Source organism: Scyliorhinus canicula, chromosome 15 (genome assembly GCF_902713615.1).
Source record: "Scyliorhinus canicula chromosome 15, sScyCan1.1, whole genome shotgun sequence".
In the NCBI taxonomy this organism is placed as follows: Eukaryota; Metazoa; Chordata; class Chondrichthyes; order Carcharhiniformes; family Scyliorhinidae; genus Scyliorhinus; species Scyliorhinus canicula.
This window is the reverse complement of record NC_052160.1, coordinates 110830028-110852471: the sequence shown is the minus strand read 5'-3', so window position 1 is coordinate 110852471 and position 22444 is coordinate 110830028. Positions and strand designations below refer to the sequence as shown.

The 22444-nt window shown below is 44.8% G+C and overlaps 1 protein-coding gene across 2 annotated transcripts in view; it reads left to right on the top strand.

Annotated features, from left to right (window-relative positions):
* itpr3 (inositol 1,4,5-trisphosphate receptor, type 3) overlaps positions 1 to 22444 on the top strand; it is a 330370-nt gene that overhangs the window by 201929 nt on the left and 105997 nt on the right. For both annotated transcript variants that reach the window (XM_038820893.1, XM_038820892.1), the window contains exons 22-29: positions 222 to 418; positions 2418 to 2550; positions 5591 to 5648; positions 7345 to 7510; positions 9622 to 9771; positions 15034 to 15108; positions 16477 to 16602; positions 20001 to 20123. In XM_038820893.1, coding sequence (XP_038676821.1) covers positions 222 to 418; positions 2418 to 2550; positions 5591 to 5648; positions 7345 to 7510; positions 9622 to 9771; positions 15034 to 15108; positions 16477 to 16602; positions 20001 to 20123 — 1028 coding nt within the window. The remainder of the gene's footprint in view (positions 1 to 221; positions 419 to 2417; positions 2551 to 5590; positions 5649 to 7344; positions 7511 to 9621; positions 9772 to 15033; positions 15109 to 16476; positions 16603 to 20000; positions 20124 to 22444) is intronic.

Here is a 22444-nt window from a genome sequence, read left to right as displayed (position 1 = left end):
GCGGGAGTGGAATATCCCGCTGCCAGCCAATGTGGGCCACCTCCCTGCCGCAGTACACGCTGCGAAGAGGGGAGAAAATCCCACCCACCTATCTATAGAAAAAAACTGGTCCGTACATTAAAGGATTACATGGCCAAGTTGCTTTGCCCTTGAGATATTCCCTAACATTGTGCAGTTCCAGCCCTGCTAATCCCAAAAACCACCTCTTTCCTATATCTTAGGGAAAAGTATGAGGAAGTCAATCCATGGAGTTGGACAGATAGTATCCACTATGGTTCTAAGCAGAAAACAATCTATCTTTTGTCCTGTTCAACGTCCCACTGCAAACATAGAACCGCAGACAAAGCCAAAAGACATTCCTGACAGTAAAAACATCACCGTTATGGATACAAAGCTGAAAATCCTGGAGATTTTACAGGTATGAAATGGCTTTATTTTCAACTTCCTGATTATAATGTATTCTTTAATCATAGGTCAGAGTTGATTCTTATTTGTAATATGTTCTAATTATTTTTAAGAACACTATTATGTCCTTGGGTTATGTTGCCTTTTCCTGGCTTGGTCTCTGATCATGATCTAAGTGACTCTTAAATGCCAATCTATTGCCACTTTTACATTTGAAGAATAGAGTCGTCCACATGCTTGCAGTTCTCCCAACATTGACCATTGCATAACCAAGACAACGCTGAATGTGAGGGAAACGGAAAGCTTCACTAACCAGTAAAAATATAGAACTGTGATTTGCTTTTAGATTAAAGCTGAAATCCGTCCACTTGTTTGCATTGCTGTCGTATCCAGCACTGTTGATTGGTGATCAATCCAGAAATTAAAACAACGCGCAAAGATCACCCTCTTGAAATGAAAGCAAAAAAAGACATGTGTTAACGTATATGTCTCATAGGATTCTCTATGGAGCTGCCCCCTGACATGCCATGGTCAGCATGAAGAGAATAATTTCATGATGTGAGGGGACACTGGATAGAGTCCATGGAATTGTAAAGCAATAATTGGAATGTGGTTTACTTACATTTATAAAGATGAGGCAGTTTGACCTAAAAACACTCATCTCTTTGATGGGTTCTTCCTTTGGAATGAATTGGAATTTTATTCGAGGGTGGAAACGTGTTAAAGGTCTGCAGATTTCCATTGACCACTTTAAAAATAAATTCTTTTTTTACTTAAGTCCCGATAGAAAGGGGCACTTTTGCTTTTCTAATAATGCATTTGAACTGTCTGTGAGCAATTTATATATATATAAGGCAATGATTCAGTACAATAAAGGGATCAAACTGCTACCACATGAGATATTGTGCTATCCTGTAGGAAATTATGCTATCTAGGCAATGCGGTAACCTCCGAGATATTTTAGAGTCAATGGGTGGAATCGTACCATTTGTTTTCAAAGTGTCAAGCTCAGATTGAAAACTGGCATGTAGCTCTCCAGTTGCACAGACCAGTTTTTTTCCCAGATCTTAAGCCTCTTTAAAGAAACAACATGAGTTGGCAGGACGGGACCTGATAGAGCCGGCAGCCGGCTCCTCAGAGTTTGGGGGTGTCATCTTTAAAGGGCTTGCCGCTCTGTCTCCACCACAGAGGCATTGTGGGTTCCCCACCCCCACCCGGCCAATTATTGTGGTCTCTTTGGGGTCTCTCTCTTCCCCCCACCCCTCCCACCACCAACAACACTGTGGAAGTATTACCCAGTGTTCCCCCCTTCAGTGTCCACTACCCTGCTGTGCCTGCAAGTTTTCGCCCCTGCCCTCAACAGTCTGCTTTCCCCACACCATACAGTAATGGACCAACCCCCTCCTCACAGGGGACCGACCCAGGTTGACACTGCCAGGGACCTGTGCCACGGGCATTGCCCGGGCCAGTCCCTCTCTCCCGGGGGCCATACTTACCTTTGTGCCACTGGAGGGATCCCCTCGACTGAATCTCATTTTGCCAAACCTGTTGAAATTACGTTGACAAGGTCTGAATATTCAGTGAGTGGGGGATCATGTGGCGGGGTGGCCCATTAATAACATTAAAATTGATTCAAACGTATTACAATGAGGTTCTCGCCCTTTGTGCGTGTGAACCTCATGACGGCACTAGCAAAGGACAGGGAAGATCGGGATATGTGATCTCTCTGGAGAGAATTATGTTTCCCGACTCTCTCTGGATTTTTCTCCCACATCGCCCTTCTCCCTGATGGCGATCGCAGACTGAAAATCTACCCTATCGATCCAGCAACACTCAGCTGGTGTTGAGGGGTTATCTGTGAAGCATTCAGTCAGTGATTTAAAACTTCCCCGAAGTTACGGAATCCAAAATAGCGAAGGGAGGAGGAAAATGCTCATTCACATTCTCATCCCCCACTCCCCCAGCACCAAAAAAAGGCTTCACTGAATTGATTTAAGCTCTTTACTTTTCAGTTCATCCTTAATGTCAGGTTAGACTTCAGAATTTCGTACCTCCTATCAGTCTTCAAAAAGGAATTTGTTGACAACAATCCTATACCGGAGAGCACAGCTGATGGCGCCATCACTCCATTTATGGAGTCAACAGGTAACAGATAATAATTGTGTCTCAGGAGTGTTTGACATGAAATGCGTGTGGAACCAACTCATCCGCTCAGCATGACTGAAATCTGAGTTCTCTGCAAGGTGTCCAGTCGTTTTCAAATACTCTGATCTCTGCGGAGAGCTTCCCAGTGTGTGCTGTGCCCATTCAATTCTATGGAAAAAAAACTTCCTGAAAGAAAATGCAGCAGGCCTCTTATTGATTTGCCAGGCAAGCTTTCCTCTGGTTGCTGTCCATGAGTGATATAAGAAACAACTTGATGGTTTGCTCTGAGAAATATGGCCGCGATGGGCCGAAGTCCCGCCGCTGGAGGCCTCTCCCGCCGCCGAGGTTTCAACCACCTCTGGTGGCGGCGGGATCGGCGGCGCGACCGGGCCCCTGGGGTCCTGGGGGGGGGGGGGGGCGCGGGGCGATTGGACTCTGGGGGGTGCCCCCACGGTGGCCAGGCCCACGATCGGGGCCCCCTGCTCAGACTCCAGGCCAGTACCCTGGATGCACTCTTTCTCCTCCGCGGCCGCCATGGCAGAAGCGGAAGAGAAACCACTGACGTCACCGCCGGCGCATGCGCCGACCGGCGAAAGCCTTTTGGCCAGCCCCGCTGCCGCTGGCGCCGGTTTTTTGCGCCAGTCTTCTGGTGCCAACCTCTCCTGTGCGGGGCTGGCCCCCAAAGGTGCGGAGAATTCCCCACCTTTGGGGAGGCCCGACCCCGGTGTGGTTCGCGCCACTCCCCTACGCCGGGACCCCCCGTCACGCCGGGTAGGGGAGAATCCCGCCCCATGTTTACGGTATCAGATGCATCGGCCTTAATTTAAATTCTATCTCGGTACAACTACATGATGTGGCAAAAGAGTTAGAATTGTGACCTTCACTTGTTATTATTTTTCAAATGCTACTAGTTAATTTGCTGTAACATTGATCATAGCCAGTCTTGTTTTTGCAAAAGACCTGCATCTCTTGCTGATTCCTTCCTACTCTAATCTTTCTCTGCCTCTCAGTGCTTCTCGCATGCTTTTTTTTAACCTTTTTATCACTGTTTTCCCCTCATTCTCTCTTCCTTGATGCTACCCCCTCTATTTTGGATGTGATTTGTCTCCAAGTCCCTTTGTAACTCTGACAAGTTTTGATATTCTGTACGGCTTTAAAAAAATATATCTTCTACTTTCTGGCCTCTCATTGGCCCCTCATCTGATTGTGGCCTCTCTCCAATTCCCGGTGTGATTGTTGACTTCCCCAACGCATTTGATAACTTCCGTCTTACCTGCTGCCAACCTTCGCCTTGGCCTGATCTGCGCCTCCCAGTTGTTGGGAATGGTCCACAAAAATCCTTGGCTGCCATGTCTTGTCACTGATTTTCCAGAAATATGCATCAAAAGTTCAATTGGGATGTATGTGCATTTTGTGGAATGGGGAAGAGGTTCTGGAGCCAAATTTATGGGTGAAAATTTATTCTTGTATTTATGCATTTTAATCTTCAGAATCTATAGTACAGTGGGAGTCATTTGGGGGAATGAATACTGCATAATTGATGTTCCCCTTTAAATTTTCTTTGTTATGTGAGTACATTTAAGATTAGTGTGCAAACACATGCATGTGCATCTTAAAGGGAACATTGAATGCATGTGGCCTGTTTATTGCAGAAGAGTAGTGCATTCTAGATTGCTGTGTGACCATATATTTGCACAGCTTAGCAGAAATATTGGACTGGTTACTTTTGTGACTGAAGCCACACAACACAGATGGTCCCAATACCTATTTGGTATCTGATAGTTTGAAGTCCAAGACTATTTCTGGGTGAGATTTGTTGAAGGTACAAAGTGCATACGTTTGAGATCAAAAGGGATTTACAATCATATTGTAGGTTATAGAATTACAGTCACAAAATTTCAATGATCAGGATGGACGGGACTCATGGGCCAGAACGGGTTAAGGGGTGGGGGTGTTGCACATGATGAACAGTCAGGGTTCATCATCATTGTCCCTCTGAACTGCACACATTTTAAGAATATTCTTAACTTAAGGATATCGGGCAGAGAATGGCAGGAAATCCTGAAGTTACAGACTGTGACTTAGAGCTCCAAAACAGATGATACTTTGGGCCTGCCCACAATGCTGCCGCCCCCCCCCCCCCCCCCCCCCCCCCCTCTCCATTGCCAGCAATCACTGATTTTGATGGGAATTTCAACATACGCACACCCCCGCCAACCCACTTGGCCATTTGTGACCCCTTTAAAAAATGTAACTGGCTTTTGCTTATATAGAATCCCTATAGTGTAGAAGGGGGTCATTCGGTCCATCGAGCCAGCACTAAGCCCCTACAGCAACCTACCTAGGCCCACGCCCCCACCCTACCCCGTAACCCAACCTGTCCTTTTGGACACAAAGGGGCTACTGAGCATGGTCAATCAACCTAACCTGTACATCTTTGGACTTTTTAATGGTGATGTTATTAATAAAATTTTACAGACCGAACTGACCCTGAAAAATAATGTTATAATTGTGGAGGTAGACAGCTTTTGACAACCTGACGATATTACAGTTGTTTCAAACTGGGAACATAGTAATCAGTTACAGCACCACAGCACGGCGAGATAGGTGAAATTCCTGTCAGAAAGAGCACTAAATTGCTCAGCCAGACTTACTCCATGGTCTGTGGTGACCACCTTTGCCTCACTGAAAAATTTAACCCAAAAATTGATGCCTTGACCTCACTGCAGTGTTGCTACCCAGTTATATAATGCACACTAATGCACACTAATCTTAAATGTACTCACATAACAAAGAAAATTTAAAGGGAAACATCAATTATGCAGTATTCATTCCCCCAAATGACTCCCACTGTACTATAGATTCTGAAGATTAAAACGATAAACTTCAGAATGGAAACGATTTAAGCTAAATTTCTGTGCCTGCAAATCGAGTTAATTTGAACCCGACCACGAGCAGCTTGGTAATTACAGGGAAGGTCTATCTCACTGACATAAATGATTGGGAATGTTACTTTTGAACTCTATGTTTATCTTCTTAGTCACAACAGTGAACCTGGATCGTATTGGGGAGCAAGCAGAACTTATGTTTGTGGTTGGGTAAGTGACCTGATAATTAATTTGGTGAGATTTTGGACAAAATAGCATCAATTTAAGTTGTAAAAGTGAAGGTGGAATTGAAAATCTATGGGGGGGGGGACAATGTATATATCTTTTAATACTACTAGAGGGGGAGGGATCTCACTGGTGGTGAGCTTGAAGACAGGAAGGGTATGTAATTAGGTGTGATGGTGCTGTATTTCCTTGCCCGGTCGCCTGAATTAAGTTCTGGATGTTAACGCTCATGGTGGACCTTTCCATGAGTAATTATACTCATTTAAATATTCAAATCTGGATCACGTCTAGTGAGGCTGAGATCCAGTGAGAGCGAGCTCTAGATTGCGACATCTCGCCCGATCCATTGAAACTCGCAAGACATGTTGAGCGTCGCAAATTTCGCGAAAGTCCTCTCGCTGGATTCAACACCAAGTCGGTTGGGATGAGGCCATTGAATCGCACCCTTTAACAAGGCAAAGTAAGAAACTGGCAAGAAGACTTGCCTTGTTAACGTGTGAGGGGTTCATGCTCTATTCAATGGAAAAAAAAGAATAACGGCATCATTGCTTTGCGAAACCACTTCCAAATGTCATTCCAAATTCAGCTGTATTAAGGCTCCCGACCTGCTCTGAGAAAATTTACAATCCTAGCGATGATGCTTCATGTCAGACATAAAAGGCTCTATTTTGCTGCCTGACCTTAAGTGCATTTGAAGAATAGTAGTCACAGTACTGCTTATTGGTCCCAGAGAGTGCACATAATTCTAAATTGTACACTGTTTCGGCTTTCATTCTCAATGCTATCTCTGACAATATTATTGGACCTTGATCTTGATCTTGATTTAGTTCAGAATCCATTTGTGCTGTGTAGTACGCCCTTTGCTTTAGTTTTAGCTCTACCAGGATTAAACTTAAAAATGAAAGCTTAAGCCAGCTGTATAGCTATGGCTAGGTGCAAGATTGATATTCTAAACAAATATTGACACAGCCTTGCTGAGGAAAACCAGTTACCCCTTGGGTGAGCTTTCAATGTTACCTCAACAATTGCCAGCATGTTGTTGGACTAAATATGTGAGCCTTCCAAAATTTCACTCAGCAGAATTGACGCTTGTTCTCGTCAGTCTCTGGATTTTTCACTGTTTGCTTTTTCAGTGCCTTGAATTACTTTTTATTTTGAGACCTACACCACATACTCCTTGGCTAAGCTTGTAAATAGAACCATAAAATCCCTACATTCATTCGACCCATCGAGTCTGTACCGGACCTCCGAAAGAGCACCCCATCTCAACCCACTCCCCTGCTCTATCCCCTAACCCCAGTGAACCTGCAACTCTTTGGACACTAAGGGGTAATTTTAGCATGGCCAACCACCTAACCTGTACACATTTGGACTGTGGGAGGAAAATGGAGCACCCGGATGGGAGTACACAGGGAGAACATGCAAACTCCCCACAGACAGTCTCCCAAGGCTGAAATTGAACCCGGGGTCTTGGTGCTGTGAGGCAGCAGTGCCAACCACTGAACCATCATGCCTCCTCTGTATAGCCATGTCAAGTCTCCAGCAATAACACATGAAAGTCTTGGGTGTGGCTGATAGTTCATATCTTGGTGATAGGATAATAGCGAGTGTTGTAAGCTACCTCACTGTTTTAGTGCTTCTGATTTTGTTTTGTTCATGTTCTCCATTTCCTTTTATTCAGCAAAAACAGCAGTCCGCTGGAGGTGGATGATGAGGGGGGAACATTGTTTCTGCGAGTACTAGTACATCTGACAATGCATGATTATCCACCACTTGTTTCGGGATCTCTGCAGCTTCTTTTCAAACATTTCAGCCAAAGACAGGAGTTGCTGGGCACTTTTAAACAGGTGAGGAGTGGACTGTCCTAACCTTATGGGCTAAATAACAAACTTATAGCTGCAACAGGCTTGGGGGTGATGGGTAAATACTCAGTAGGTCTGTCAGCATCTGAGGAGAGAGAAACAGATTTATCATTTCAGGTTGGTAAAAGCAAATTACTGCGGATGCTGGAATCTGAAACAAAAAAGGCAAATACTGGACAATCTCAGCAGGCCTGACAGCATCTATGGAGAGACTGCCAGCTTTGCCAAAGAGTCACCCAGACTTGAAACGTTAGCTCCCTTCTCTCTCGACAGATGCTGTCAGACCTGCTGAGATTGTCCAGCATTTTCTGTTTTTATAACATTTAAGATTGACTACATAACATCTGATTTTGCCTTTGTACTGGAACTACAGCAAGCAATTAGCTTCTTGAGAAATTTTCAAATTTGCAATTTGGATGCAGTTCCTTCAAATTGACCAGTAGCCAATTGTCAAGATTATAAAGCAAAGAGGTATGCTTTTTTTTTAATGCAGAGGAAAGTCAGAGGGATTCAAAATGTCTTCCATTTTACTGGGGGATGTGAAGGCTCGGTAAACTTCAACAGCATGGCCTCATTCCATAGATTTTCCAACCCTAGCGCTCATAGGCAGGATATTCAGGCAGCAGAAGGGCGCTGCCAGGTAATTGTGGGATCAGACTGCAGGTGGGGCACCAATGACTTCATCATGATCCAACCTGCAGAAGTGCACACCAACCAGGTGGGGGGGGTTTGAAAACGGGGCCAAAGAATGGAAAACACACTGAAGGACTGAAGAAAATCATTTGAAAGAATTGGAGAGTAGGAAACAGCTGAAGTGGAAATATGCCTGCAATGAACACCTGGAATGTCAGATAATCCTTTATTTAAAAAAAAAAACACGTGCAAAACTGTTTAACTTCAATTTCTTAACTCCATCCACAAATCAGTGGCTAAACCTGTCTGACATTTTTCACGTGGAAACACAGATATCAGACCATTCATAGTAACATCCAAATCCAGTAATATCTTTGCTTGTCAATACTGAACCCAAGGCTTGTTCAATCCTGCGCTGAAGAATATTGAGCCAATTTTAATTTGAACAGTGGTGCTATATTAATGCCAATCTAAAAGATATAGCCATGTGTTTCATAATGTGACTGCACTTTAATGCTGGCGTTATCTTAACATCAATATATTTTGTGTCCTTTTAAAACTAATTTCTCAATCAAGGTTATTCCAGATCTCCAACCCAGTCAAATTTGGATCCCAACTCCCCTTACCCGGTGTCTGTTCTTGTCCTTAGATCGAGGCAAGCATTTGATAATGTGTCCAGGTTAAAAAAGGAAAATTGGATTTGACAATTGCTACTGGCTATTTGGCTGTTTGAAACCTTCTTCGAAGTCCCACTTTGGAAGCATGAAAGCATTACATCAGACATTGCTTTTACATTTAACTTATTTTAAGAATTCAAGTTATTTATTTAAACCATCCTGAACCCATTCTGTGACTAATACGATGCAATTATATATTTACAGTAGAAATTCTTTCAGCTAACTTGCCAAGTGGGCACAGAATTACTGTTTGTTTTCCTGCAATGTTTCCAATCAGTTAATCTACTCAATGAACACATCCAACACGTTAAAAATCCTTTCACCCCTTTTTATGGTTTGTTTGAATTTTTTTTGAAGATTTAAATAAAATGCTGCCATGCGTTTGACCAAACAAATCACATTGCTTGTGTTTATCAAAAGGACTTTTGTTTCCTCACTTCAATTCTACGTTTTGAAAAACCCCCACAAACGCAGGGACCTGAACTGTAATCCATTTTTTATATGTTATGTGCAGTGACTAGCTTTAAAAAGACGGGGTCGCTAGTGAAAAATGGACAAATGTAAATATTGCTGCCATAACAAATAGAAGCTTGACAGTTGCACTACGATATTAGCATGTCAAATTACTTAATTGGAAAAAAAAAATAGTTTGATATATACCAATATCACATCTCTGGTGTTATTGACCTCCCCCCCCCCCCCAACTCCCCACTAAAAGAACATGTTTTACTAATGCTTTTACTTGGTGGAAGTGATAGTGATACCTTTCTTTTTCTTCCCTGTTAGGTCCAACTTCTCATTTCACCTCAAGACGTTGATAACTATAAAGTGATCAAGTCTGATTTGGATCGCCTGCGGACAATGGTGGAAAAATCTGAGCTCTGGGTGGACAAAAAGAGCAGCAGAGGGGCTGAAGGAAAAACAGCAAAATCAGAGGTATCTAATCCTTGTGCCGTCTGTACATCTATACCCTGTTCTCAATGACCTACATTGGTTTATCTCATTTTTTAAAATTTCCATTCTTGTTTTCAGACTGCTTCATAGTCTCAGCCCACTCCATATCTGAGCCCCATCGCTATGCCCCATCTCTATGCTTCATCTCTATGTTCCATCTCTATGCTCTATCTCTATGCTCCATCTCTATGTCCCATCCCTATGTCCCATCTCTATGCCCCATCTCTATGCCCCATCTCTACGTCACATCTCTACGTCCCATCTCTATGTCCCATCCCTATGTCCTATCCCTATGCCCCATCTCTATGTTCCATCTCTATGCTCTATCTCTATGCTCCATCTCTATGCTCCATCTCTATGCTCCATCTCTATGCCCCATCCCTATGTCCCATCCCTATGTCCCATCCCTATGTCCCATCCCTATGTCCCATCCCTATGTCCCATCCCTATGTCCCATCCCTATGCTCCATCTCTATGCCCCATCCCTATGTCCCATCCCTATGTCCCATCCCTATGTCCCATCTCTATGCCCCATCTCTATGCTCCATCGCTATGCCCCATCGCTATGTCCCATCTCTATGCTCCATCTCTATGTCCCATCCCTATGTCCTATCCCTATGTCCCATCCCTATGTCCCATCCCTATGTCCCATCCCTATGTCCCATCCCTATGTCCCATCCCTATGTCCCATCTCTATGTCCCATCTCTATGCCCCATCTCTATGCTCCATCACTATGCCCCATCGCTATGTCCCATCTCTATGCTCCATCTCTATGCCCCATCCCTATGTCCCATCCCTATGTCCCATCCCTATGTCCCATCCCTATGTCCCATCTCTGTGTTCCATATCTGAGCCCCATTGCTATGCCCCATCTCTATGCTCCATCTCTATGTCCCATCCCTATGCTCCATCGCTATTCTCCATCTCCAAGCCCCATCGCTATACTTCATCTCTATGCTCAATCTCTATGCCCCATCTCTATGCTCTATATCTATGCCCCATCGTTATACTCCATCTCTATGCCCCATCATTATGCTCCCTCTCTATGCTCCATCTCTATGCCCCATCGTTATGCCCCATCGTTATGCTCCATCGTTATGCTCCATCATTATGCTCCATCTATATACTCCATCTCTATGCCCCATCATTATGCCCCATCATTATGCCCCATCATTATGCTCCATCTCTATACTCCATCTCTATGCTCCATCGTTATGCTCCATCATTATGCCCCATCTCTATGCCCCATTATTATGCCCCATCTCTATGCCCCATCATTGTGCTCCATCTCTATGCCCCATCGCTATGCCCCATCTCTATGCCCCATCATTATGCTCCATCATTATGCTCCATCTCTATGCTCCATCTCTATGCTCCATCTCTATGCTCCATCTCTATGCTCCATCGTTATGCTCCATCATTGTGCTCCATCTCTATGCCCCATCGCTATGCCCCATCTCTATGCCCCATCATTATGCTCCATCTCTATGCTCCATCTCTATGCTCCATCTCTATGCTCCATCGTTATGCTCCATCATTATGCTCCATCATTGTGCTCCATCTCTATGCCCCATCGCTATGCCCCATCTCTATGCCCCATCATTATGCTCCATCTCTATGCTCCATCTCTATGCTCCATCTCTATGCTCCATCGTTATGCTCCATCATTATGCTCCATCTATATACTCCATCTCTATGCTCCATCATTATGCCCCATCGCTATGCCCCATCATTATGCTCCATCTCTATGCTCCATCTCTATGCTCCATCTCTATGCTCCATCTCTATGCTCCATCATTATGCTCCATCATTATGCTCCATCATTATGCTCCATCATTGTGCTCCATCTCTATGCTGCATCTCTATACCCATCGTTATGCCCCATCTCTATGCCCCATCATTATGCTCCATCTCTATGCTCCATCTCTATGCCCCATCATTATGCTCCATCTCTATACCCATCGCTATGCCTCATCGCTATGCCCCATCGCTATGACCCATCTCTATGCCTTATTCTGGCCCTAGAGTCGTCCAAGAACAAGGCTCTCTTCCAAATTATGTTTATTTTACATCCTGGTTTTTATTGCTCCACCATAAACAGATTAGGTTTTAAATTCTGTAATTTTCTGCTCAAACTTTTCTCACTGTTAAGATGCTTCTTAAAAAGCTGTCTCTTTGACCATGCTCTAGGCCATTTGTCCGAACATCTTCGGAAGAGGCTTGGGATGGGATTTTACGACCCCCAGATGGTTGGCCGGCTCATGCGCGAGAGTGTCAGCGCGTGCTGGCGCCATCCCCACGCATGCACAGAGGGAATCGCTTTTGCACCGCGAATGGCGGAAGATCACAGCCTCCGGTGCGGAACAATAGAGTGCCCCCATGGCACAGGCCCGCCCGCAGATCAGTGGGCCTCGACTGCCATCCAGACCACCATGGGGGCACCTCCCGGTGCCAGATCCCCCCGTGACCCCCCCCCCCCCCCCCCCCCCCCCCCCCCCCCCCCCCAAGAACCCCGGAGCCCGCCCGCGCTGCCAGGTCCTGCCAGTAAGGGACCTATTCTAATTTACGCTGGCGGGACTGGCAAAGAACGGGCGGGACTTCGGCCCATCGTGGGCCGGAGAACTCGGGCAGCCCCGGGGCCCATTGAGTCTCCGAGGTGGGCGGCGCGACTCACGCCGGGGCAAATTTCTTTGGGGGGGGGGCGGGAGAATTAGGAGGACGGCGGGGCGGGATTCACGCCGACATTCGGCAATTCTTCTACCCGGCAGGGGGTCAGAGAATCCCTCCCCTTATCTATAACATATTCCAGTAATATTACCACAAGGCAATCCCTATGGTTGCTGTAGGGAAGGGGCTCCTATCTCACTCCTATTCACCTGTGGAAATTCAAAAACTTTAAAACAAAACCCCACTTTCTGGAAAAATAGACACATTGCTGAGTTGGCTGAAGGCTGCTCATTCTCTTTACTCACAGTTTTGTACAAGCACAGAGCACACACCAGGAAGTCACCGCATAACACAGCTCTCAGATCTCTTCATGAATGTTTTCTTCTCTTTCATCTTTCCTGATTGTCCGTCTCCTTTTTTCAAAGTTACATTTCCAAGAATATCTAAATCTTTTAGACAGGATTCTCCAGTTCCCCAGGCAGTGTTTCCTGGTGATGAGCTGTTCGCTGGTGGCGGGATTTTCTCTTCCCGTCGCTTGTCAATGGAATATCCCATTGAATCCGGCTGACACCATTGGGAAACCTGCAGGCAGGGGTGCGTTGCCAGTGGGCAAAGAGAATCCCAACGGCCAGAGAATTCTGACCTTTATGTTCTACTGATGGTCATTCCTTTTGGGCTTAAAACAAATTTAATAACTTTGCCCCATGTATTTATACCCTTTCCAAGTTATAAACCCCTTTTTAACTCCCTTTGAGATTTCACAACTGAGCTCAACCGATCTTCTTTATCTCCAAATGTGAATTTCTACCCATGTTTTGTTTACTTATAAAAAATACAACTCCGCCATGTTTACTTCAAGTGCATGTCTGTCACAGCTAGCCTCTTTGATTTTCACAACCGGGTAGACACTCAGCTCCCAGCTTAATTCATTTAGTCATATACCAGACATACATCCGCCACCACAAGCCTGCTTGACAGAATACCACAATAGACCCTCAGAATATATTTTTTTTAAAGTAAGTTTCTTCACACTACTGACAATGAATGAAGGTAGAGCAGATGGCTGTGCTTTTTATCATCTCATTGACATGGCTGGATTTGTGGTTCTGATGGAAAATTTGATGGATAAATATAGAAGAATGAGGAAACATGGCCATATTCTCGTTATATACAACATTTACACCCAAAACGTGTGAGATTTCTAAACCACATAGTTGAGAAATTTGGATCTGGAGAAAGCACCAGACTAACAGGTTTTAATAGTTATCAAGTTGGAAGTTTTATTTAACAATGCAGCCTGCTGAGGTTAAAAAATAACTAAAAGACCTTGGGCGAGATTCTCTGGCCTCCCCGGCGACATGTTTCTTGGCGGCCTGCCGTTGGCCGGCGGTGGGATCTTCTGGTCCTGCTGCTCTCAATGGGACTTCCCATTGATTCTGCCCCATGCCACCGGGAATCCCATGGCCGCGGTGCACCATCAGCAGGACCAGAATATCCTGCCGGTTTGAAGAGCCGGCAGACCCCACCTCCTAAAGGGAGGTTTTCTGTTCAGCTGGTAGTAACTGTAATTGCAATACCATCGTTGCACCAACAAGTGGTGGTGTTGTACTATATCTAACAATTCAGGACATGTACAGCAGAACAGCTGTGCTGATTATCCTGAGAGGTATCAAAGGGAAGTTCCTGCTCATCAGGAAATTCCCAATTTTATAAGATTGCTGAATGCGCTAATGTTTCAGTGCATAAACATACAACAACAATTTGCACATATGGACAAGAAAACTGAGTGAGGACATGTGAAATCAAAAAGACAGCTTGAGCTATTGAACTGAAAGTTTAATAGACAAAAGGTCCCAGTCTGGGCTTCCAAGGGCACCTGCAAGCTGCAAATGTTATGTAAAAAGCCACTAAACAGAAAATTATGGGCAATACACACATAGTTTCTTAATCCATGCAACTGGTCGACAAGGCACCGTAGTGGAAGTGACTCCATTTTGCATTTCCTACCTGGTGCAGATTTATGAACCTCTTGTCGAGATGTGTCAACACTACCTGATTTTATCAATTTGCAAATGAAAAACACAAGTGCGACTCGGATGTGTGCGTATGTCTGGGGAGATGGTGGTGTACTGGTAATGCCACTGGACTAGCAATCCAGTACCCAAGCTAATGCCCTGGGAACATGGGTCCAAATGAATAAATTTGGAATTGAAAGATATATATTGAAAGCTCAATAATGGCGACTGTGAAACCATCATTAGCTGTTGTTACGATTGTGGTTCACTCATGTCCTTTGGAGAAGGTAATCTGCCGTCCTAGTCTGGTCTAACCTACATGTGACTCTAGACCTAGGGCAATGTGGCTGACTCTTAACTGACCTCTGAAATGGCCTAGCCAACCACTCCATTCAATCAAGGGCAATCAGGGTTGGACAACAAATGCTGGCCTTGCCGGCAACACTCGGGTCCCATGAAAGAATAAAGAAAAATAACTAAATAGATACTGTTGTTGCACCACTCAGATTTCTGGATGTTACTTCTCTTTGCAACGCCACTATATTATTGTTCATTTTTCAGGAGCCTGCTGATGATCCGGCTTTGGAGAAGACATTAGGAGGGAAAAGTAGCGGGAATTATCAGGATGTCAAAGAGGTTCGTCATTTTATTTTGGAAGCAATGTCTCACCCAATTCCCTGACTTCCAAGCAGCACAGTTTGCCTGGCATTCTTCAAACTGTTCCCAGATTCACCCATTGTGGTTATTACGATCCCTGATCAGATCTCAACAGTTGCTAGGTTACTGGACCAAAACTCAAATATTTAGTTATTTTGTAAGACTGTGCAGAAGGAATACTTCACTTCATGAGTGATTGCACGAAGAAATAGGGATTTGGTATTTTAAAACAAAACTTTATTAATAACACAATATCAAACTCTTTAACATCATACCTGGAAATCACTTACAATTATCCCCTAATTACTATCCCTATTCCCAATTAAACAACAAGAAAGAAAGAAAACCTACAGCTCTTAATCCATCCTACAAGTCAATGGCACAGATTAATACTTGCTTTCTAGAACAGATTTGGCTCCTGTTACAATCCCTGCAGACTCTGGATGGATATCTTCAAAAAACTGTTTCAACTGATTTGTTTTAGCTTCTTCCTTTTCCTCAGACAAGTCTGCACTGTGTTAAATATTATGAATCTTTTTTCAACTACCCTACTTTGAGAGCAAAAGACCTTACTTGTGGACACAGTGTTAGCCAGAGCAGAACTCAACTCAAATTCTTTCTGAAAATGTCTGAATGTCTTAGCTCCACCTAGCAATGACATCAGCTCCCCAAGGTGAAAACAAATTAACCCCACAGGCTGAAAATACATTAACACCCCAGGGCCCCACCCTAGTCAAACAATGATGCATTAGCCCAGGCTTTTACTCAATTTCACCTCTGGCTCCTAAAAGATTTATCGTCTTGCAGAACAAGATTCATTTAAAAACGTGACTACTGCAGTCAAACACAATCCAACGCAAGCTTTTAACCCTTACATTTCCAAATGTTTATAACCCAGTATATCTAAAACCCTGCATTTGTCACAGTGTGTCTTTCAAGCATCACTTGGAGGAGGTGCAATGAGCATTCTGGGGATGACTAGCTGTTTATCTTTTTCCCTATTCACCCTATAGGAAGATACTTACATTGTACATTCTAAAAGCAGCTGAGAAATGGTATTGCTAAGTGCCAACTAGGCTTCCCACAAGGTGCTGGCAATTAAAAGATTGAACAATAAAAAAAATCAGTAATAAAGAGATTGTAAGTTGCACCAGTGATACATTGTTACATTTTGAGGTAATTTTATTAATTTGTATTTCATGCAGGGAGCACAAATTTATATCACTCCTGTTATAACCTAGCAATTAGAAAATCCATATTGGAAAATGAGGTAGGAGATTGTCAAATAGAAATGTCTGCCATGATGTTAGTCCGATATGATCTTATTTGTACTGCAAATCTTTTCAGATTTTAGAGCGGTTGAATAAACTGTGCGGTGTTGGAGAACAAGTTAGAAAGAAACAGCAGAGGCTGCTGAAAAATATGGGAGCTCACAAAGTGATGTTGGATCTGCTGCAAGTACCTTATGACAAGGTGAGAATATTGTCACACGCAGACTTGGTTTTGTACATTCTGGCAATGGCTTAACAAGAGAAATCAACAGGACTGACAACCACATATGTTAGCTATTGGACAGTGAGGGACAATATTTTACTTGAGATATATTTTCTGTTGCATTTTTGACTAAATTGTATTCCGATATTTTGCTCCTTAATTTTCCCAGTATGTGTCTCCATGAGTCTCCACTCTCTGCACCAGTTCCTGTAGAGTAGGTTGGCAAATCCCTGCTCTGAGGCTAGTTCCAGTGCTTAAATGAGTCATCTGGTGGATGTGTGTGAGGGAGAACTTGGGAAGAAACTTGTTTAGGTGATGTGGAACTTGGCCATGGCTGGAGAGTCAGCACGAGCCCTGCGCCACCTCTTTTAGGGGAAACCCCACCATAGCTTGTGCCAATCAGGCATTTGACAGGCCTTCAAAGACCCTGAAGGCAGAAGTCCTTTCCGCCAAGAGCTGCCTGCAAATTAGAGGCTGACAGCTGTTTTGAAAGGCAGTGCTACTGGAGAGGCAGCATCTGCTGCAGTTATGACACCCTCCCAAAGCCTAAGATCAATGTAAGATCTCAGGATAAACATGAGTGATGGCAGGAGGGGGGTGGGGGGGGGGTGGTTGAGGGGAAGGATTGGCGAGCACGGTTAGGATGGTGATGCTTAGTGGTCTCTTCTCCCCCCCCCACCCCCCACTCTTTCTGCTTGCTCCCTCAATCAGGCACTGGGGTACTTTTGAGTGAGGGACCTTCCAGCCTAAGGGGACTGCAATGGTTTGCTTGTCATGCTTCCACATGGCAAGCCCACATCTATCTTTGGGTTAATACCAACATTGGCAGAAACATTAAAATACACAGGATGAAGCTGTAACTGAGAGTTAAAAAAAAAACTTCTGCTGGACTGCTTTGATTGATTGGTCACCTGATGTCGATTGAGGGGAAAAAAAGCATATGACACTTTCAATAGAGTTCTCAGCCCTCAGAACAATGGAGATGAAAACATAAACATCTAACAATTTAATATAGCTCTGGCATACCCCGAGGGCTATTAACATGTCACTGTGAACATTTGGCTGAGTTTCAAAATGCTTTACTTATCTCCAAAGGGGTTCACAGTTTGATTGGCAATTTAAAGAGGCCATTAAAAGATTAGATATATTTGATAGTGAGTCTAGATAGAAGTCTGTTTTATTTGAGATGAACCACTTCAGATTTAAACTCTTTGAATGGACTTGGAGTTTTTTTTCACCACCAAGAGTGTATGCCAGAGTTGTATTAAATTGTTAGACATTTATGTTTTCATCTCCATTGTCCTGTGGTCCGCCCTTGAAGGATACAGGGTAAATGGCTATGGAGGGGTCATGGGGAGCGGGTGAGGGTTGAGGATAGGTGATGGCTAGGGGACCGAACAGCTTGTACAACAACTACGACAAAGTCCCAGAGAATTCTCTCGTCTGTCCACCTTAGCACTTCACTGCCTCCATGACCGTTTATGCTTTGCTTCTGAGATCGAACGTCCCACTCTGCCACTTAAGTGGCTCAATTGGTCTCTGAACAGTAGGAGGTCCACCTACCCATTGATCTTTAGTTTGAAGGGTAAATTCTGGGTCTAAAACTAGTTTTTTAGACCTGAATAAGTGTCATTATAATGGATTGTAGGCAGAGGTAATGAAACTGTACACGTCTAAAAGGCAGAACAGTAAAAATGCAGTGACAGACTGCTAAAGAGATATTCAATAAATCTCACTGTGGCTTCACAGCGCCAGGGTCCCATCCTCGATTCCCCACTGGGTCACTGTCTGTGTGGAGTCTGCACGTTCTCCCCGTTTCTGCGTGGGTTTCCTCCGGGTGCTCCGGTTTCCTCACACAGTCCAAAGACGTGCAGATTAGGTGGATTGGCCATGATAAATTGCCCTTAGTGACCAAAAAGGTTAGGGAGGGTTATTGGGTTACGGGGATAGGGTGGAAGTGAGGGCTTAAGTGGGTTGAATGGCTTCCTTCTGCACTGTATGTTCTATGTATCTATGATCAGGCAGAGCCAACATGCTTTGTGAAAGTTTTTTGAGGAAGTAACAAGCAGGGTGGATGAAGGGGAACCTGGAGATGCGGGGTACATGGATTTCAAAAAGGCATTTCCTAAGGTGCCACATGAAACATGACTACAAAGGATAAGAGAACAAGGTGTAGGTGGTAACATATTAGCATGGATAAAGGATTGGTTAGTAAACAGGAAACGGAGAGTAGGAATAAATGGGTATTCGGTTCCCATTGATTTCAGTTTTACTAGGTCTCCTTGATTTTGGTCAAATGCTGCCTTGATGTCAAGGGGAGTCACTCTCCCATCATCGTTTGAGTACAGCTATTTGGTCCATGTTTGTACCAAGGCAGCAATGAGGCCAGGAACCAAATGGCAGAACCCTAACTGAGTGTAAAGAATGGGTAATTGCTGAGTAAATACTGTTTGGTAGCACTGTCGATCATACATTTCATCAATGATGGAGAGGAGGCTGATGGGGGTAATTGGCTTAATTGGTTTTGTCCTGCTTTTTGTGGACAGGACATACATAAGGGCTGGGATTCGCTGATCCCGCGACCAAGTTCTGACGCCGGCGTCAAAAATGGCGTAAGCGACTCCGGCGTCAACGGGCCTCCATGCCCAGGTATTCACCCCTTCCTAGGGGGTTAGTATGGCGCCGGAGTGGTGTCCGCTGCTCTGGCGTGTCACGGCCAGCGCGTGTCCGCACATGCGTGCCACGCCCGCTCGAGTCTGCGCATGCTCGTGGGTTCCTGACTCCGCACTGGTCCCTGGGCAATATGGCAGAGCACTACAGGGGCCCGGCGAGGAGGAACGTAGCTCCCCCACGGAATTAGCCCGCGCGCCAATCGGTAGGCCCCGATTGTGGGCCAGGCCACCGCGGAAGGCCCCCCCCCCCCCCCCCCGTGGAGGCCCACCCCTTAGAGTCTGATCCCCCCCCCAACCAGGACGGCCCCCGCAGCCAGAACTCCGAGGTCCCGCCGGTTAGGACCATGCATAATCTACGCCGGCTGGACTTGGCCGAACTTGGCATGCACTCGGCCCGTCGAGGCGCGGAGAATCGCTGGGGAGGAGGGGGGGGGGCTTTCAATGGCCCCCAACTGGCGCGGCGGTGACCCCGTGGGCACCGGAGAAACGGCGCCGGAGTAAATGCACTGGAATGGCTATGCTATGGATGTGGATAGTTCTGAAGCCAATTTGTTTTGCTAGGGTGATGTTGCAGCCCATAGCCTTTGTAGTATCCAGTGCCTTCAGTAAATATCATTTATCCAGAATAGCTTGTTTGTTGCTTTGTCAATATAATCATCTGTATCTATTCTGTATGTAACAATTAAATTATGTATTTTGTTGCAGAATGATGTAAAAATGGGCGAGATTTTGAAGCACACTCACCATTTCCTTCAGAAATTCTGTGCAGGAAGTCCTGAGAACCAGACACTGCTTTACAAGCACCTGAACCTGTTCTTGACTCCCGGGGTAAGTCATGTTGAATCAGATTTAGATTAGTCAGTGTGCACGGCACGTCATGACTTTAAACAACATGAGCCCATGCCCAACGTTTTGATTACGTAAGCATTTATATCAATTTAAATATGAATTGTCAGCTTGCTGTCATTAAAGGTTCAGTCTGGGGAAAGGAATTCAGTGACTCCCTGTCAAACCTTAAAAGTTGGCCCTTATTTTCCTGCAATATTGAGATTAGTGACATACACTGTAAAGTGGCATTGCTAACTGTCTCCAAATGTTGTTGGTTTTCCAATTAGATTGGACTGCAGCAAGCACAGAACAAATCAGCCACGTAGCAGTGAATCTGGAGAGCTGTAGTGAGATCACATTCACTGTGTGGAGAAGTGGGAGCGTTTCAGTGACCACACCTGAAGGAAGCATACCTTGTTCAAAAGACATTAATCCACAATCTACATTAAATACCGATGCCCTGTTAATACTGGGCAAATGCTACTGCAGTTAACTTATTTAAGTTTTAATATTATCAATCCCCAAATGAAATTTGACTCCGTTTTATAGTTTGGTTGTAAGGCATTGGATTGGATTGGATTGGATTTGTTTATTGTCGCGTGTACCGAGGTACAGTGAAAAGTATTTTTCTGCGAGCAGCTCAGCAGATCATTAAGTACATGGGAAGAAAAGGGAATAAAAGAAAATACATAATAGGGCAACGCAACATATACAATGTAACTACATAAGCACCGGCATCGGATGAAGCATACAGGGTGTAGTGTTAATGAGGTCAGTCCATAAGAGGGCCATTTAGGAATCTGGTGACAGTGGGGAAGAAGCTGTTTTTGAGTCTGTTTGTGCGTGTTCTCAGACTTCTGTATCTCCTGCCCGATGGAAGAAGTTGGAAGAGTGAGTAAGCCGGGTGGGAGGGATCTTTGACTATGCTGCCCGCTTTCCCCAGGCAGCGGGAGGCCAGCCAACCAAGGTACTGACATGCCAGCCAAGGTACTGCAGGTGGGCAAACCGTACACTCCAAGGGACTACGTTTTACATTACCGCCACTGGGTGTGTTTTTGTCAGCAGGGCATGTAAATTAGGGCTGTGCCCACCCCACCACCTTCCTGCTCAAACCCATAATATGGGGGTGGGCGGTTGCAAACATCGGCAGCCGGCCGGCCATATTTAAGTAAATAATTAGGGGTCAATTGAGGTTGTTGAGAAGCCAATTGACCCCGATAACATGCTATCCACACCATAAAATGGGTAGTCGGGCAGGAGTGGGCAGACTGTTTTTCAAAGTTTGAGAAGGAAGCAGGGGACTATCTTCAGGGGGAGGGGGCCCCTTTGCACATTTGGGAGCAGAATCCCTAAGATAGTAGCCCTTTCCTATTTACCTACCTGCTGTACAAAACACACCAACGCATCCCCCACCCCCGCCACCAACTGCCTAAACTGTCTCTGCCCAAGACCCCGTCTCTGGAATCCATGGACCTTCTTCCTGTTCCTGGTTGCAGTCTCGGCCCACTAATGCGCTTTTGGCACTGCCTTGACTGATGGAACTACCAGTCAATTGGATTGGCCAGTAGCTCCTGAGGGCGGAACTTCCTTTCCAGTGAGAGGTGGAAAGCAGTGCTCCGAAAGCTAGTGATTTGAAACAAACCTGTTGGACTTTAACCTGGTGTTGTAAGACTTCTTACTATCTTGAAAACCTTGCACCTAGTTTCTCCCATTGACTTAACTACTAATACCATTGTAATTTTTGCTTTCACCTGCGCCACAGGTGAGAATGCTTCTTATCTGTGTTAGATATGTCGCCCCATATCCCGTCATCCAAGTCAATAATAAATATAGGTCTGTCTTCTTTACTGGTGTTGAGGGCGAAAATGGCGGTTTGCATCTGCATATGTGCAGTTAAATTCAGACATGCAGATGTTGTTGTCAGTGATTCTAAATGAAGAGGTTCTCTGTAATAGCGAAAATCCCAAAATAGACAAGTGAACTTAGCACACTGTTAAAAACCAGTTATATCTATTTCAGCAAAGTGTGACATTTACAAAAGTATTTACAATGGGGCTTAATAGTGGATAAGACAAGTTATCATTAGTTCTGCTTTCTGGCAGTGTCTATATTCATTCCAGAGTCATCTACATCTATTCCTATTTCAGCCTCCCCACCCAATCAGAAATTATAGCTATGGATGGATACTTTTAAAGGTTGGTTTGCCAAGCCAGGAAATATCCTGACTCTGCTCATTCGATCCGTGGATGAAAATTTAGGCCTACATTTCTCACCTCCAAAACCTCACGTTTCCCATTTTCTTGGGGTGGGGGTCTTGAATC